Source organism: Coloeus monedula, assembly GCF_965178545.1.
Source record: "Coloeus monedula genome assembly, chromosome: 2".
NCBI classification, from domain to species: domain Eukaryota; kingdom Metazoa; phylum Chordata; class Aves; order Passeriformes; family Corvidae; genus Coloeus; species Coloeus monedula.
Window position 1 is genome coordinate 53,188,490 of NC_138782.1, and position 18,596 is coordinate 53,207,085.

The window sequence follows — 18,596 nt, forward strand, 5'->3', positions numbered from 1 at the left end:
TTATTCACAGTATAAAACATAGATAAGAATTCTGCAAGCAGTTTGGGTTTGCTTAATTTTTATATTACAGAACAAGCTATGAATTCAAATCCTCTCTTGCCAGAGTGTGAAAATCAGCATTTTTCACTGCCAAGAAATATATCTCTAATAGATAAAGTCTGAAATATCTCTTTGTTGTAAGCATCCTTCAGCTTTCTTCCAAACCACTGTGCCCTGTATTATGTTACAAACATCTATATTTTGAGCCTAAATTTCCAAATGCTTTTACTGACTTTATTATAAACATTTTATTTACTTAATTCCAGTTTTATTAGAAGGTTTGTTTTTCTCAGGAACTGCAAACTTTTCCTTTATGCATTTTTGTCACATTAAAAAAAAAAAGACTTATAAAAAGAATATTAAAGCAATGAAAACACCTTATTTAGGTATACATTTAAATAACTCCAAGAACTGGATTCCAAATCCTACATAGTAACTCTAGACGATGTCCTAGATGCAATGACATGGTTATTTTTTTTCTGCTCTATATTTAGATAGTCTTTTTAACTGTCCTTTTCTCTTGGAAAAGGGAGATGGGCTTAACTCCCACCAGTGACAGATCAGCTGCTGCTGTCAGTCCTGAGGTCAGGTGTATCGCCTGGTGTTCACAAAACCAGCACGTAGCTCAGCTGAGTGGCAGATGGACAAGGGTGTACAAGAATTGTGCATACACGTGAGCTGAGACAGATGGCCTGAAGTGTGTTATTCTGTGGGGTGCAGGTAGATTCCCCCAGGAGATGCTATGCTAAGAGGCAGAAGGGCACGAGTGATATGTTGAACTTCTCTGATTTGAGGAAACAGAACACAGTGGAAGCCCTGAAGAAGTGAAAACGAGGAGGCTTGCCATCATAGCTCCATGGTATTTTTGCATGCTGGGTTCTTAGCTTACTGGCTTACATGATTGCTTCTGGCACACAATAACATTCTGCTCTTTGTAGCTCTCCAAAAAAATATTTAAATCCTCCACTCTTTTGCCCAAAGCAGCATTATGCACTGTGGATGGTAGCAATTATATGACAACACTTTCAAAGTCCCACTATAATAGTTATATTATTTTCTGTTACATACACCAAACACTATGGAAGTTGGGCAAGAGCTTAACCTATGAAAATAATTTCCTACCAGGGCACAGAATACTGCTTATGATTTTATTAATCTAGAATAGACTGGAATGATAGTATGCCTCCACCGGGGTCCATCTTTCCATTTCTGTCACATGGTGATTTTTATCAAAGGAGCTCAATAGATTTTTCCTGCTAGTTAACTACCCGGGTAACACATGAGTTTGCTGAGGCACAGCATCACACACAATCATTGTAGTGCAGGGAATATAGTCTATCTTCCCTCCGTTTTATTCATTTGCTACAAACATTCACATTTCCTGCCAGAACCAATCTGGAGACAAATACAATTTTGATTTTCTTTAGAAGATTTCTGCTTGCCATTGCAACTAAAAAAGGGATTTAAAATACCACAACAACTAACATGCTGTTTTCTCCATCCTTCCTCAAAAAAGAAACCCTTTGAAAAGTAGCACATCTCCTGACTTTATTTGCTTACTCTTTCTGGGCTTTAAGAGTTGCTACTGAAAGCACAGGGGAATTTTTATTCATAGGCAAGGGAGGCTATGTTCTCAAGTGTGGTCAAAAAAATTACATGGTCTTATTTTATGTCATATTCTCTTCTCTTTATACTGTTTCTTTTTATTTTGTTAGATCAAATGGCAATTATCTTCTTTCATGCACTGAAGTTCTTTAGAACAGGAGAGAAATTACTGGGTGCTAATCGCTAGGATCCTTAGTCATTAGCTGCTGAATAGAAACAGGAATTTTTCCACCTGATCTCAACCCTTATTTCAAAGTATGGGTTTGTAAGCGGCTAGACAGAAAATCAAAACTCCTTCAGACAAAGGATGGACACAGTGGGTGGAGACCCCTTTTTATCCTTCCAGGAAATGTGTCAAACACTACTATAGAGCCACAACAGGCACGGTAACAGTCAGGTGTTCCATGAGATATGCCATGAGATATGTAGCTAAGAGATTTCCATGAGATGTGTGAACTGTAAGCTGAGGGGAAGATGACCCTTATCACTGTAGTCAGGTGATGAGGGAGTAATGCTAAGGTGTTATGGCTCTGTTCTGCCCTTCCACTAGACCCACAGTCTTTGTAATTCCTCGCTTTGTTCCTCTAGGTATAAATTGTTCCTTTTACATATAAACTGGTTGCCCTGCCCCCACTTATGATGGCAGCACAGTCTCACCTCCACTTCTTCCAAAAGTATAAACTGGCATTTGAAATCCTTCATGACAGAGGCTGAGAATACAATCACCTTACAGGCAAATCAACAGGCTTGCTCCCCTTTCTTCCCCAAAGCAGGGACACCTCTTTGGTAAGATTTGTGCTTCTGACTGTGTCGGAGTATACTCAAGAACTTTAGACGAGTGCTCCTGACACACCAAAGATCTCCATTATTTGGCTCTATGCTGGATCCAGGACCAATGATCTCTCTCTCTTCACCCCTCTTTTTTCCTTCCTCTCTCTACTTCTTTCCCACCCTCCTCTTCTCATATGACATTGCAAGGTTTACCAATACAGCCTTTTGCTAACCATGTGCCTTCATCTTTGCATTAACAAATGTGAATTTTTCTTCAAAGAAAATCGTTACTTGTTAAAGGACCTCTAGTGTTGTGTCACTACACCTTTACCCAGAAGTCCTAAAGGGTACCGAGTCTTGACACAATAAGTGGGCAGGGAGAGCTTCTCAGCTTTAAACCAGGGGGGGTTTGAGCAGTGCCAAGACAATGGCTACCTGGGAAAGGCCAGAGCTTGACTGTTAAGCTGTTTGGAGTTACCTTCTCCTTTCCTCGGCAGGAGGACTCTGACAAGGTTGTTTATCCTGAGAACTAAGAAAGATATTTCTTACCAAATGAGGGTGAGAAAAAAAGAGAGGCTCAGATAGGTATTGTCATGACCCTCTTGGGGCCATTGTGCTTTCCCCTTCTTCTGAAAGCAGAAATGTTCCTTTCTTGCTTACTAGTTTTCATGACATATAGATGAGAAAATAAAGTTCCGTTTCACAAATGCTTTATATTATAACTCTTTAAAGACCATCATCCCTACCAAAGAAAACAAAAATCTTAACCCAGGAGAGGAAATTTTTAATAGAAGACGTGGACAATATAGAAATAGAAAAGCTAACTAAAGGACAGGGACTCATTAAGAGATTCATGGCCCTGTGAACAGCCCTGTAAATGAGCCTGTGACCAGAGACATGAACTATTGTCTGCTATTTGTATAAGCGTTCTGGAAGTATATGATTTTCTTTCCTGTTTCCCATTGCTGGTGGAGTCCACCAAGTGGAGGAGGGTGAGCAGCAGTCACTTGTGGGACTTTCTCACAGCATCAGGGCATCAACAGCAGGTGCAGGACACTTGCATGAGGAGTCACATCTTTGAGGTCCCATGTGGGGGGACTCTACGCTGCCCCAGACTTGGCAGCATGCCCCCGTCACCTCAGTAACTGTGATGGAAGTTGTCCTCTGGCTGCTCTGACTCCTGCCATCAAGAAAGCCGGTTCAGAATGGGAAAACTTGATATTCATATCTTGCAACATAAACCTGGATGTCCTTTCTCTGAAGGAGCTGCCTACCCAGGTATATGGATGCATACCAGCAGTAGGAAGTGAAACAAGGTAGCTTCACAAATTCCTAGTAAAGCACATCACTTCAGCTGCTCACTATCTTACAGATTGAATCAATAGGCATCCTGGCCTGTATCAGCAACAGAGCAGCCAGCAGGAACAGGGAGGTGATTCTCTCCCTCTACTTGCCACTGGTGAGGCCACACCTCGAGCTCCCTGTTCAGTTCTGGGCCCCTCACTTCAAGAGGGACATTGAGGTGCTGGAGCATGTCTAGAGAAGGCCAACGGAGATGGGGAAGGGTCTGGAGCACAAATCTTATGAGGAGGAGCTGAGGGAGCTGGGGATGCTGAGACTGGAGAAAAAGGGGCTCAGGGAGGATCTTACTGCTGTCTGCAACTCCCTGAAAGAAGACTGTAGCCATGTGGGGATCGGCCTCTTCTCCCAGGCAACCAACAACAGGATGAGAGGACATAGCCTCAAGCTGCACCAGGGGAGGTTCAGGTTGGACATTAGGAGGAATTCCTTCACAAAAAGGGTGATTAAACACCAGAATGGACTGCTCTCAGGAAGGTGGTGGAGTCACTGTCCCTGGAGGTGTTTAAAGGGAAGACTGGATGTGGCACTTAGTGTCATGATCTAATTGACAAGGTGATCAGTTAGAGGCTGGACTTGATCTCAGAGGTCTTTTTCAACCTAAATGATTCTATGTGATTGTGTCTACCCTTCCATCTCTGTTCGGCAGAAATTTCCTGTTGTAACATGGGACCAAGAGATGCTTTTTAAGCTAATTTAAATTTAGGAATGTGAAATTAAACACTGCAAATTAAAACAGCCAAATCACCACGGCATAAGGACCAACACTCCAAAAGTACTACACAGCATGGTTTTGAGCAGTTCTTTTGAGCCCACAGGGGCTTTATCCTTTCAGAAGGGCTGAAAATGGTAGAAAATCAACCCGGGCAAGTAAGGAATTAATCTGTAAAAACTAATACTAAAAAATGGTTGAAAGAATTGTTATAAAAGAGAACCCCGCCTTCTTGCTGTAAAGGGTTTTCTATTTGTGTATTTACAGCTGTCTCAAAGTGTCAATCTGTGCATTTCACAGAATCACTTAGGCTGGAAAAGACCTCAGGTCATCGAGTACAACCTCGGACCGAACACCACCTTGTCACCTATACCATGGCACTGAGTGCCATGTCCAGTCATTTTCTGAGCACCTCCAGGCACAGGTGACTCCACCACCTCCCCGGGCAGCCCATTCCAATGTTAAATTACTCTTTCTGTGAAAAAATTACGCCCAATGTCCAACCTAAACCTCCCTTGGCACAGCTTGAGGTTATGTCCTCTCATGCTGTCGCTGGTTCCTGCGAGAAAAGGTCTGGCTACACCCTCCTTTCAGGGAGCTGTAGAGCGATAAGGTCCCCCCGTGACTCTTTTTCTCCAGGCTAAACAACCCCGACTCCCTCAGCCACTCCTCGTAGGACTTGTGCAACTTCACCAGCTTCTTTCCGTGGTTTTTACTGAAGTGATACTTGTTGTTTAAAATTAATTGGCCTGATTTTGCCTTTTCACAGTGCTAACAGCCCAGAAACTCGGTCTTTTAATCGCTTTTGTCAGATGCCTGAACAGTCCTCTCTCTTCTGCCAAGTGTTTCAGGCACAAAATCACGGAGTGGGTGAGGCTGGAAGGGACCACAGGGGGTCATCTGGTCCAACCTCCCTGCTCAGGCGGGATCATCCTGGAGCACGTGGCACAGGATTGCGACCAGACGGTCCTGGAGTATCTCCAGTGAGGGAGACTCCACGGCCCCTCCGGACAGTGGGTTCCAGTGCACGCCCACCGGCCCAGTGAAGCACTTCCCCACGCTGAGGTGGAACTTCCCGTGCCTCCCCGGAGCGCACCAGGCTCCCACGCCCCCCGGCCCAGCGCCCGCCCCTCAGCGCCACCCTGCCGCGGCCACGCCCATCGACATGACGTCACAGCGCCGCGCTCGCCCCGCCCCCAGCCCCGCCCCGCTGAGGGCGCGGCCGCTTTCCCCGCCCCCTCGCTAGGGGCGCACCCAACTGCGCCTGCGCTGGCCCCGCCCCTCGTGGCTCTTTGTTCCGCTGACGTAAGGAGAGGGGCGGGGCAAATACCGCGGCTCCCGGAGCCCATTGGCTGCCGCTTGGGCCAGCGCGGATGCGCGCGGCCCTCGTGCCCGCTCCCCCCCACCCCCCTTCCCCTCAGCCCGGGGGCTCCGTCCGGCACTGCCAGGGGCGGTGCGGTCTCGCGCCCTCCCCCCGCTCCCCCCCCCCCCGCCGCCGGCGCGCGGGGGGGCCCCGCCTGAGCCGGGAGGAGCCGCGGCCGCCGGGGCAGCAGCGTCACCGCTCCGGTACGTCCGCGGCTCCGCGCCCCCCTCCCCTCGCCGGGGCCGCCCCTCGCTCTCCGCTACGGCCGTGAGCGGCCGCTCCGCCTGCGCCGCTCGCCCTGCGTGTCGGGGCGGCCGTGCCGCGGGCGGCGGCGGCGGGGCCTGGCGGCCCGGGGCCTGTGCGAGTGGCCCCAGGAATGCCGCGGGCCGATTGCACGGTGACCGGGGGTCACCGCAGCCGCGCAGACCCCGCCGGTGGCAGGTGTCGCGGTGGTACAGTGCCGACTGCCGAGGCTATCGCATCCCCCTGCTGGACTCGCCTTCCCGAGCTTCTAGTCACTTCCCTGCGAGACAATGAGAGCTGTCCGCGTCCCTGCGGCGGAGCGCGGTGCGGGAGGCCCCGGCCCCGGGGGCGGCGAGCGCTCGGTGCGGCGGTGAAGCCGCAGAGCTGCCTGTGCGGACAGCTCCGGCCGCTTCATCTGCCCTGTGTGCGGCTGCCGCTTCGCCTTGTAGGCACGGGCGTCTGCTGGTCGCGGGAGCTGTAAGCAGACCCCACTCACACAGAGCTGTTCCCTCCCGTTTGTCTCTGAGAGTGCGATGCCCAAGCTGGTGTCCACGTGTAGGCCGGGATGCCGCGGGGACCCTTCTGCCTTTGGGTTAAATGCAGTGTTTGCTCGCCGTCGGGATTTGCTTCGAGTGCTGTCAGCATCGCTCCGTGTGCGTGAGCATTATTTTGGAAAACTCGCCCTTCCTTCCCTTAATTCTGTTGTGTAATTATGAGAGACTATTGCTCTCTGTAACTGCCTGAAAGGAGGCTGTAGCCAGGTGGGGGTCGGCCTCTTCTCTCGGACAGCTGTGACAGGATGAGAAGAAACGGCCTTAAATTGCGCCAGGGAATGTTTAGGTTAAACCTTTGGAAGAATTTCTTCACAGAAAGGGTGATTAGGCATTGGAACGGGCTGCCCAGGGAGGTGGTAGAGTCACTGTCCCTGGCAGTGTTTAAGGTGAGATGGGATGTGGCACTGAGTGCCATAATCTAGTAGTTGACAAGGTGGTATTCAGTCACTGGTTGAACTCAATGATCGCAGAGGGCTTTTCCGACCTAATTGATTTTGTGATTCTGTGTTTGAAATTCAAACACAGCAAGATTTTTGTATTCCAGGATATTTCCTTTGGCTTTCATGAATTATCAAGTAGTGTTTGTTTGTTATGGTTTGTGTCTGGTTTTTTTTTTTCCCAAGACCCTTCTAAAATTATTCAGTAACAGGAATTCTGTTTGTTCCAGCATAAGCCGCTTTAACATTAGGGTATGGCATACTAGGTTCAGTAGGTTGGAATGAGACCAATATCTATACTGACAAAATGTAATATGAGGTCATAGATCTATTGCTGTGTTCAAACTCCTTGTAAAAAATCTTTTATTGAAAAAAAGTTACTACTTGTTTGAGTATTTAATTAAGAGCGTGTGGTTTTGACTATGTAGTTATTAGTTTCCCAGATTGGTCTAATATTCTATAATTTGCTTCTTCATAGATACCGTTTAGCAGGTGTACTTTATTTTCTGGTATTTTATCCACAGAATTAGTTTTGTGCCCAGGTTCAGTTAGGGAGTTGGATGTCCATCTTGACTTAGGTTTGCAGTTAGTCGGAATCAGTACGACTTTGCATTTAGTTTTGTGATTGGTTCCCCTCAAATGTACAATAGATAACTAAGGGCTCTTCTGCAAGCAGTTTGTATATCCAGGCCCCAGGATGCACAGTTTCCTGGGAAAATTATTCAATATTAGTAGGAAGGTCACTGGGGGCTTTGAAGGACAGAACTTCATAGCCTGGGCTCTAAACCATATCTTATGTAGTGGCAGCTTCAGACTAGCCCTGTGTCAAGTTTGCTTTAAGTTTCAGTTCTATGTAGGCTTTGAAAGGAAAAAGGAATTTTATGTGTGTTTACCCCACACCCATCCCCACATCTCTTGTACTTCCTTCACTTTTGTTTTAGGTTTGTTTTGGGTTTTTTTGCTGTCTCCCTCCACCCCCAACTGTGAAGGATTCCACTGTTTCTTGGTTTATATCTGTCCCACAAGATTCTGAGTAACATCTCTGAAATGAAGCACTCTTGTTGATCTTTGTCTGTAGCTGTCTGGCAAAATTAGAAAATCTCATACAAGACTGTGCTTCATGTCCAGCTTTGTGTGATGGTGCAGGAACAGGAGAGGCCCTCTAAAGCTAATACGTCTGAACAGTTTGACTGCATAGTACTTAGGTTTGTGTTCCAGAATTTTGCAGAGTGAAATTCTAGTGTGGGCATTTGATTTTGCAGTGCCTGTTGTTGACTGATTTACTTCACCTTGCAGATACTGAAAATACCATTGAGAAAACGGCAAAATGAGTAGTCGTCGAAAACGTGCACCTCCATCCAAAGTGGATGAGGAGAAGAAGAAAAAGCTCTGCTGGAATATGCATGAAGACCGGAGAAATGAGATGGTGACATTAGATGATGAACTAACGAATGAGGACCATATTCCAGTTCCAAGCACTTCTGCATCTTTCATTGTTATAAACGATGATAGCATTGATGAAGATCTTGTACAGAAAGAAGGCAGTGGCTCAAAATCTGTGAAGTTTTTGACAGTTAATGATGAAGAAGACTCTTATTCCATCTTGACTCCTGTGTCTGTACAGCTAAATATTATAGTCTTGCCGTACCATGCAGATAGGTCCTGGGAGGCTTTGTTGGGAGAATTTGCTCTTCATCTGCCTTCTGAACAAATTCTAGCTGATGAATTCCGTGACAGGAGCTTTACTTTAATGAGAGGAGAATCTGATGATGAGCTGCAGGTCTGTGTTCATGAAAGAAGTGAAGAAGAGTACAGTAATGAAACAAAGGAATACCTGGGCACTTATGAACAACGTATTTTGGTGAAAGCAACTTTAAGTGGTGAAATATTGGAAGGCTTGAGATGGTTGCAAAAGAAAAAGATAATTGGACTTTATCAAAGACCTGGAGAGGCTCAGGCTTTAAAGGTATGCATTCATTATACTTGTTTTGCATTTTGAAAGTTTTTTTGTTTGTTTGTTTGAAATACAAGATAAAAACATCTGAACAACAAGGTTTGGCAGCTACTATATATTTATAATGTAATGAAAATGTATAGTTTCTAAATGCTTTTGTAATGTTTTCAGTGTGTTTCTTCCTAGAAATGTTTTCTTTTTCACCATTAGCAATGTATTACCTGAAGGAATCACAGAAGCTTTTAGCTGTAATTCCTCTACATGTTTGTTTTAGTAGATTTATTATATCTGTCTGTACCTGCTAATGTTTGAACCATTGTTGTTATTTTCATGCTCTTCTGTTTATAATTTTCTTGTCAATTTAACAGTTAATTAAATTGTTAGCTGTATAACCTTTTCACAGGTTGGGATTTACCTTCTTGAAGCTGGGCTAAGTAAACCTGAGTTTCTCAGTGACGGAGGTGGAAGACCCAAAAAAGCTAATCAGATGATTCAAAAACTCATGGAAAAGTTCTACAGTTTTTTAATTCCAGGTAATGCCATAAAGTTGATTGTTGATGAACAGGAACATTTTTTGTTGTTAGAGCTTGTCTTGTGTAGTAGTTGAAAATGTAAGGGAAAATAGTAGTTCCTGCCATACAGAGCAGCTCTTATTTTCCAGGCAATGTTGTTAGGTAATTCACTCAATACTATTATCTGACCATTAATCATTTGCTAATTTGTTTATGCTGAAATTAGAGATGATAATTCTTCTCTACAGATAAGGTACTAAAGCACAGAAATGTTTTGTGTCCTTACTTTTTTGGGAGTAAATGCAGTTTTCACCAGTTCATGTGTGTTGTTTGAACAGATCTACAGTATCTTGTCCGAATTATACAGGATCAGTTTAAAAGAACCAGGAATTAAATTTGGAAAATTTGTTCCCAGGTTGGTGCCTGTGTGCCAGTGATAGGTTTTGGTTTGGTTTATACTGTAAAGAAGTTACAATGTAAAATACTACAGAATGCAGCTCTATGACAGTTTTGAGAATATACCACTGCAGATTGACAAACATGGGCCTTGCTATCAGTTTAGAATTAAAGATATGTTTGCCAGATTACACTTAGTAGTATTACAGATTTATAGAGTGATAAACAATGATTTTATGTTGTGATGTCTTAGGAAACTTGAGGACAAAAAAAAACCCCAACCAAGCAACCTAACCAACCTTTGTCTCGTTCCTGAGTATAGAATTGATTCAAAATGTTGGCTGAAGACTGATTCAGTGACTGTAGTATAGTGAGTGTGTGTTCTTGCAACAGAAGCCTAGCACCCCCCCCAAATATAACTGCAGTTAATTAGAAAAGGCAGAGTTGTATAAAAAATCAGGCAACTTTGCTAAAGAGAAGCTAAAAGGAAGAGCTAACAGAATAAAATCTGAACATCCTTACCTGCTGCGAAGAACAGATGTGCAACTGTAAGGAAAGATTTGAGGTGTACCAAGGGATGGGCCAGGATAACTCAGTAAGTGGGGAAGATAGTGCACGTAAGAAATCATCCTTCCAAAAACTGAAGTCTGACTGACACAGATATGTCAGTTTAGGTTTGAAAGCACAATAAAGCAGATTCAAGAAGAGGTCTGAAGAATAAATAGTTTAAGGTCTAGAAATGAATAGTAATGGTTTTAAATCCATTAGGAGAAATACATTATCATAAATGTATTAGAAGCAGAATAGTTGCCAGAGAATTTGTAGACTTGAGATGTCTAAGGCATATGATAGAGTGCTGAAATGAAAGTAATGCTATAGCAGAAAGCACAGTTTTCTTCTCTGCATATCTTCTCATTGTGGAAAAGTTGGGGAAAGAGTTTGTGAAGAAAATGACTGGTGACTTATTTTGGGATCCAGAGTAATTTTCTGCTGAAACCTGGGGCATTTGTCTTCAGTACACTGAAGGGGTGTTTATTTGGACTACCTGGTTCAGTGTAGCTTACAGGTGTAGAGGCACTTTTTGAAAGGGAAGACATGCCCCTCAAAGTTACTGGAGCAAGAATGTAGACCTGAGCAGTTGGGTTGTCATGCCTTAGCTTTTCAGAAGCCATGCAACCAGCTCAGGTTCATAAAGGGGCTACATTGCCAGCTGGTAAAGATTCTGACCATTTTTCAGCATGTGCATTTTTATGTGCTGTAAAATAATAATAGTCTTGATTTCATGCCAGTGAATTACATGTAAATGACAAAGTAAAATAGCTGACATGGAGAACAGAAATAAATGATTGCTAATCACCAGTCAAGTCCTACAAAGACATGTGCAGCTTAATTTATTACTAATGCTTTGAGAAAAAGAATGAATGATTGGTGAAATGGTATCAACATGTTTAAATGTATTATTCAACATAACAGATGAAGAACAGCTAAAAGCTTGCAAGCAGACTAGGCAGTGGAGTTTCAGTAGAAGTTCAATAGATGAATATAAAACAGTGCAGAAGAAAAAAATTGTATCTTCTTTCCTAACTGTTGCAAGTAGGGTTGTAGTTCAGTAGGTAGGTGTATAGCTCAGTAAATGCATCAACTTTAATGTTCAGTGTTAGTGAAACCAAATGAAAGGTAAAGAATTATCCTGAAAGTGTTAGAGAACAAAACATGGTCACTAAACCACTATATAAGTCCATAGTGTGCATTATGTTCTGCTTTGAATTCAGAAAAAGCATGTCACAGAAGTAAAAAATACTTGAGGGAAAACCCCAGGTGACTATGCACTGTGAAACTAGTTTCATTTCTTAACAGTTTCTGAGCACCTACTTACTGATGTAGCACAAAATAATACAGCCTTCATTCTGTGCTGATGAATGCATTCCTCTTAAACGTTTCTAACAACTTAGTCTCTGTTTAAATTCCACCTGTTTTTAAACAGAATTAGTTGCGTTTTTTGTAAAATTACACCTAAGTATGTATTTTAACACTTGTCAATATCTAAAGTGAAATCTGTCCAATAACATTCCAAAATGAAGCTTCTTGTTCCCCCCACTGATGAGCAGATTCTAATGCTGATGGAGTTGTGTACAAGCGTTTACACAAATAAAGGATATGACCTCTCTATTGCTACATTTAATTTTTATATATTTGTTTTCCTCACTGTACTCTGTTAATTCTGTTAATATTCTTCTAGATGGTTTTGAGACTTTGTGGCCAGAAGCTCGTCTATTTTATGGCAAGAATAGCATAGATGCATTAAGTAATCTAAAAAAAAAAGTGATAAAATATTTAATATTGAATCATTTTGGTTTTAACCCAGCACTGCCAAGTCACTCAGCCATGTCCCTAAGTGCCACGTTTACATGTCTTTTAAATATTTCTGGTGATGGTGACTCAACCATTTCCCTGGGCAGCCTGTTCTTATGCTTGACAACCCTTTATGGGAAGAAATTTTTCCCTGTTACCCAATCTAACCTTCCCTTGGTGCAACTTGAGGTTATTTCTTCGTGTTCAGTTACTTGGGAGAAGAGACCGACCCCCACCTCACTACCACCTCCTTTCAGGTAGCTGTAGAGAGTCTAAGGTCCCCCCCCCAACCCCCCATCTACTTTTTCTCCAGGCTAAATGACCCCAGCTCCCCCAGCTGCTCCTCATAGCAGTTGTGTTCCAGATCCATTACCAGCTTCGTTGCTCTGCTCTGGACATGCTCCAGTGCTTCCATGTCTTTCTTGTAGTGAGGGACCCAAAATTGAATACAGTAACCTCACAACATGCTTGTAGTACTCCTGAACTGCCAGGCCTTTCTTCCAAAGGTCATAAACTCTCTCTTTTCCCTGAGTTTCAGCCAAAGCTCCCTGTTCAGCCAGATGTTCTCTGCCATCTTTTCTTTTGGCACATGGGGCTAGCCTGCTGCTGTACCTTTAAGATTTCATTCTTGAGGAATGTCCAGCCCCTTTGCCCTTCAGGACTGCCTTCCATGGGACTCTGTCAGACAGACTCCTAAATGGCCAAAATCTGTGCTCTGGAAGTCCAAGGTAGTAGTTCTGCTGGCACCCCACCTTACTTCTCCAAGAATCAAAAACATACCATTTTGTGATTGCCATACTCAAGACAGCCTCCAGCCAACACATCACCTGCCAGCCCTTCTTTCTTTGCAGACATAGACAATGCATCCAGCAGGACACCTTCCCTACTGGCTCGATAATGGTGCACATTATGGAGAAGCTGCGTGAATTTCAAAAACTGCTTGCAGAGTTAACCCCCTTTTTGAGAAAATTGTTTGTAGACATTTATTTTGTTTATTTTAATAAGTTGCTGGTTTTATAATAGCTTGTATCTTCTGTATAGTATTACATGCTGCTTCTTGTAGCTTCAGTGAACACACGGGCATAAATTGCTTACAGATACAGCAAAATGTTTTCTTAGTATGAAAAAACCCATAGTCTTTATAATTAAAATAAAAAAAAAAAAGATTTAAAAGTCTGTTGAATTGTCTGTTCCAGTGAATGGTAAATGGCTCAGATTTTGTTTTCCCATAATGTCATGGAGCAAGGTAGCTGGCAATGGTATGTATTGTATACCATTTGCCTTCAGTTTTCTTAAGAAGAGTACATTCTTTGTACAATGATGTTTTTGGTATTTGCATTATTTACTACCACATGTGATGCAACGAGTTTTCCATTCATCTAGGCTTTTTCCATTAATGTAGATAGTGTTATACAGCAATCTGGAGAAGGAAAGATCCTACTGTAGATGCAATAGCAGAACTGTAGTTCAGTCATTGAAGGAATTAAATCAGTACTTGAAAAGCATCAAAGAAACTGAATTTTTAGATAATACAATACCATCTGTTTCTCAAATGTGAAAAAGATTAAGATGAGACCTCTGTAATTGAATTACATTTTGAAATGGTTGAAAGCATAATTAAATATTCACTGTTTAATAAATAACTGAAAGAGGGGTAAACTTCCCTAGCATCCTTTTCAAAATCCCTGTGGTACATAGAACCATTTAATCATGAAAAAGAAATCTCGGAAAGAATGAACGAAACAAGAGAGGTATGTACAAAAAAATCCAATTGTATTAAAAAAAAATTTGCTTTAAATTATATTTTGGTCTCTGTTCCCCTCTAAAATTCTGGATAGACCTAGTTTATATAGAAGCCAATTTATTATGCTTAAAAATGTGAGATTGGAAGACTGTTATTTTAGCAAATATGATGATAGGTGTCATTATATATCAAATTCATTGATCAAAGTTATACTTCGTAAATACTCTAATTTTCTGTTCTTTTCCTAAAGTGAGGGATGTGTGTTACAGGCTCCCTTTGAATATATATATAGCGGATATTGAATATAAAGCGGAGTGCTTTGCTTGGTGCTTTTCATTTGGCTGGCTCATTAATAACTCTGATTGCCTTCTTCGCATTACAAGTCATATGTAAAGTTTTCATGAATATATAGAAATTTAATGTCTTTCCATATTCTTGTTTCCCTTGTGAAGCACTGGAAGTGTTCCTTTTGATTTAAAAGCATTGGGGGCGGAGGGCACTGATGGCTGCCATATATAGGCATATAATTTTCTGGTTTTGTTTTGGAAATCATTCTTTATCTTAGCCACCCATTCGAGTGAAAGAAAGCTTTTGCTTTTAATGAAAGAGAGTCCCAATAGCAGCTCCTGAGCCTTATCTTAAGATTAAGCTTTCTGGTTTTTGCCAGGTACATCTCTTCTTGTTAGCCTGAGGTATCAGAATTAAAATTTAAGTGTGCCAGCCATTAGCTGTTTAATTAGAATGTTAAATATACTTTAACATGCTGAAAACGATGGCCTTGACTTGCTTCCAATTTTTTTTTTTTTTTTAAATCAAAATTCTGCAGGGTGAATTTATCTCCAATGCTAGCTAGGGTTAGAATTGGTCTGTATTTTTTTGATACTGATGTTTTAATTTTAGGCCTAAAACACTGTCAAAACTTGTCCTCCAAGTCTTTCATTCTCTCATATCTGTTTTCTAGAATGCCAATACTTGAATTTTTCATGAATTTTTGTTCTGTGTTGTTTAACTTCTGTGTCTGCCCGTATATCCAAATTATGTGAAAAATACTTAAGCACAAGGCCTTCTTTCCTACAGTGTAGAAAAGACAGATAGGCCTTCTGTCCTGAAGGGTGCACACTTCTCTTGAGGTGTGTTTTTAATTTTGAAAGTATGCCTTGTCTGAATTTTTGCAGTGATGCAAGTGGTGAGAATTGCATGTTGTCCTGCTGCTACAATTTTCTTATCCAGATGAAAAAAATTAAAGTTAACTTGAAAGGTCTCTGAAGAGACTCTCCTGTATTGTTTTTTTAAATGTGTAATTTTTTAAAGAAAGGCTTTATTGCATGAAAAATGTGCAAATCCTTGGCAACCCACTGTATTTTTTTCCTTTCTATAAGGTCATTGACCCATATTAATACTTAAATCAGAAACATGAGATACTTGAGATTCTGTACCGATTGGATATTTTTAGTGGAAGGTCTTTATTAAATAAATAAGATCTGGTCATTCTATACCTACATTCTAAAGAACGAGCTTTCCTGATTATGTATACATCTGTGATCACCACAGCATGTTAACTTTTAGGTGTCCTGGTTCCAGCTGGGATAGAGTTAATTTTCTTCTTTGTAGCTGGTCCCGTGCCATGTGTTTGGGTTCAGTGTGACAATAATGTTTGTAACACAATGAGGTGCTACTCCTTGCTGAGTGGTGCTTACCCCAAGTCAAGGACTTTTCAGTCCTTGATCTGCTGGTGAGCAGGTGCACAAGAAGGAAGGGAGCATGGCCAGGATAGCCAAAGGGATATTTCTCAGTTTATAAACTGAGGAATAACAACATCCTCAGTTTATAAACTGGTGGGTGTTGGCTGGAAGCCATCAGCTGACACTTGGGAATGGGCTGCGAATTGATCAGTGAGAGATAAGCAATTGTATTGTGCATCACTTGTTTCTTGGGTTTTCCTAATCTCTCTTTTTCCTTTTCATTGCTATTACTGTTATTATTACTGTTGTTGTTATTATTACAATGTTTTACTTTATTTCAAGTATTAAACTGCTCATTGTTTGCTACTGCTGCTACCTGAGTCAGAGGCAGTCATGGCATATGTTTAGATGACATTTTGCTTTGCTTGTTTTCATATGTGCAAACTAAATATGTTGCAGAAAAATTTACTGAAAAGTTGTCCCAAGTTGATTGATAATGCATGTCTTGAATTACTTGTATGCAGATGAGCTGGAGGAAGACGGGGAAGAATCTGACATGGAACTAGAGCGACAAAATATTGAAGAGCTTTATGACTTTGTAAGGCACACTCATCAGCGGGATATCCAATTACTGAGAAAGGATGTGCAGCATCCTGCACTAATTCCCATTCTGAGGCCATACCAAAGTGAGGCTGTCAATTGGATGCTTCACAGAGAGAACCACACAAGTACTCCAAGTAGTGGCAAGTATATGGATCTGAAAAACTTGCATAATGGAGGGAAGTGCAATTGTATTGTCAGCAGTAATGTTTCCTTGCTGTTTGATTAGAAGTTCTGTGAATTATTGCATTAATAGTTTCGTAAAAGTCGCTGTTTGGGTAGTATGCTAAATTATAAACTAGGTCTTGCTTAACAGCAGTTGATGTATCATGTTGGTCATGAAGCTCTGTGGAGGTGGACTTCAGCTTTTTGTCTCTTAACAAAAAGGCTGAATAATTCTAAGGAGTGTGCTGTTAATAGAGAAACCTCATCATAGTAACATGAACGCTTTCTCCATAGAAAACGCGCTGCACTTCTTATGGCGGGAGGTGATCACTCTGGATGGAGTGAAAATCTACTATAATCCGTTCACTGGCTGGTACGTTTTTATAGTTACTCTTGCTGAGGACACCTCAGGGTTGTGCTTTGTGAAAACCATAGAGGTAGCTTTATCCCGTACGGTGTAAGATACTCCATTACTTGTTTTTCAGTTAGCAACTGAAGAATTAGAACAGGGATACCTTTAATTTCAAAAAAAGCACAAACTGGAGTATGTAATGCACAGGTAGATACGTAGATCTCAAGTTGAAGATGTAACTATTAAAGTTTTTTTTAAAACAATGTCAGTAATTTAGTGGTTTAATAGTAACAATTTTTTAACTTAGAGTATTGGAGACTTTGACCTTCTGATCCAATGTTTTTAAAGTCCAAAGGAAGGGGGCACTATAATGCTTTTTATTAATGCTAGGTATTGCATTACTAGATCTGTTTCTCTTTTCTCATTAATTTGGTTAGAATAGAACCTTTTGATTGCTAGTTTGCTTTTTGTTTTTCCCTATATAACTTTCTGATCTTTGTCACATGTGAATATAAAAATATCTCAAAGTTTTCGAGACTAATGCTATGATATGCTAAGGTTAGCAGGGAAAGGCCTATTAGGAGGTGAAAAAATTCTAAAAATTCTGCCATACATATTTGTCTTGGTCAGGTTCATACACCCAAAAAGCTTGCTAGTTTTTGTTAATCTCAGTTTAACTGGTAAAAGATAATGCCTCACCTTACAAACTTTGCCTAGCTGAAGTTATGCTGTGTGTCCCTGAACTCATGCTTCTCTGTCACACCATCCTGTAGTTACTGACTTTCACTGGGAATGTACTTGAATTTTAGTATTATCCGTGAATATCCAACTGCTGGACCCCAGTGGCCTGGAGGTATTTTGGCAGATGAGATGGGTCTTGGAAAAACAGTAGAAGTGTTGGCTCTTATTCTGAATCATACCGGACCAGACATTAAACAAGATGATCTGACATTACCTGAGGTGAGGAAACCAGGGTGAGAGTTACTATGAAGAAAATGCTTTTCAGAATTAATGCAAGTGCACTTCTTTAATTTATTGATTTCTGGTTTATAGAAGTCCATATGTAAAGCTGTTTTACTGTGAAAGTTTTTCTCTTTGTAGGACATGATACTTGGCAGCATAAATGATGGAATAGTTTGCACAAGAAGCTGTTGATCCTTTGCCATTGTTCAATGGTTTTATCAGGCAACTGCACTGTTAATATAGTTTGCACATGCTTCAGGAGTGTATAAATACATAATTTAATTTACTATGTTGGAGGTCATTCTCCACTTCATTGTATTGATGGATGTCAAACATCTGTTAGACGTGTGTTCTGTCCTAAAATAGGGACAGCTTGTGTTCTGAATAAAGATTTCTACTCTCCCTCTATTTCATATAATAAATGAGCTTATTTAGCAACAGTTTTCCATCTTTTCACTTTCCTCATCATGCATACTGTGAAAACTTGGCACATCCACTAAACCCAAAAAGTCTTTCTGTAGGGAAAGAACCATTATTCTTAAGCAAACTCTTATCACTTTGTGAATTCCATCTCTTGGAAATCATGGCAGTCAGTTTCATTGTACATTTATCAGAGTGATCTGCCTGCTTGTAATTTTATCACTTAAAAGGACTCAAATCTTAGAGAGAATAAGATGATTCTTAAATGTATAAGAGGATCAGCACCAAGGAGTGCGAAGAGGGGAGTGTAAGCGCTAAAGTGCCTGGATGCCGACTGACAACAATAGCTAGAGACCAGAGCTTTTGGAGAGCT

The 18,596-nt window shown here is 41.5% G+C and overlaps 1 protein-coding gene across 3 annotated transcripts in view; it reads left to right on the top strand.

Annotated features, from left to right (window-relative positions):
• The first annotated feature begins 740 nt into the window (after positions 1-740).
• The window catches only part of SHPRH (SNF2 histone linker PHD RING helicase), a 60,743-nt gene continuing 42,887 nt past the window's right edge, over positions 741-18,596 (top strand). For 2 of the 3 annotated variants that reach the window (XM_082302899.1, XM_082302901.1), the window contains exons 1-6: positions 5,954-6,052; positions 8,380-9,049; positions 9,441-9,570; positions 16,248-16,466; positions 16,783-16,861; positions 17,650-17,800. In XM_082302899.1, the coding sequence (XP_082159025.1) occupies positions 8,411-9,049; positions 9,441-9,570; positions 16,248-16,466; positions 16,783-16,861; positions 17,650-17,800 (1,218 nt within the window). In that variant the 5' untranslated portion in view covers positions 5,954-6,052; positions 8,380-8,410. Of the gene's footprint in view, positions 899-5,953; positions 6,053-8,379; positions 9,050-9,440; positions 9,571-16,247; positions 16,467-16,782; positions 16,862-17,649; positions 17,801-18,596 lie in introns of those variants that run through there. The other variant, XM_082302900.1, reaches the window with a different exon arrangement.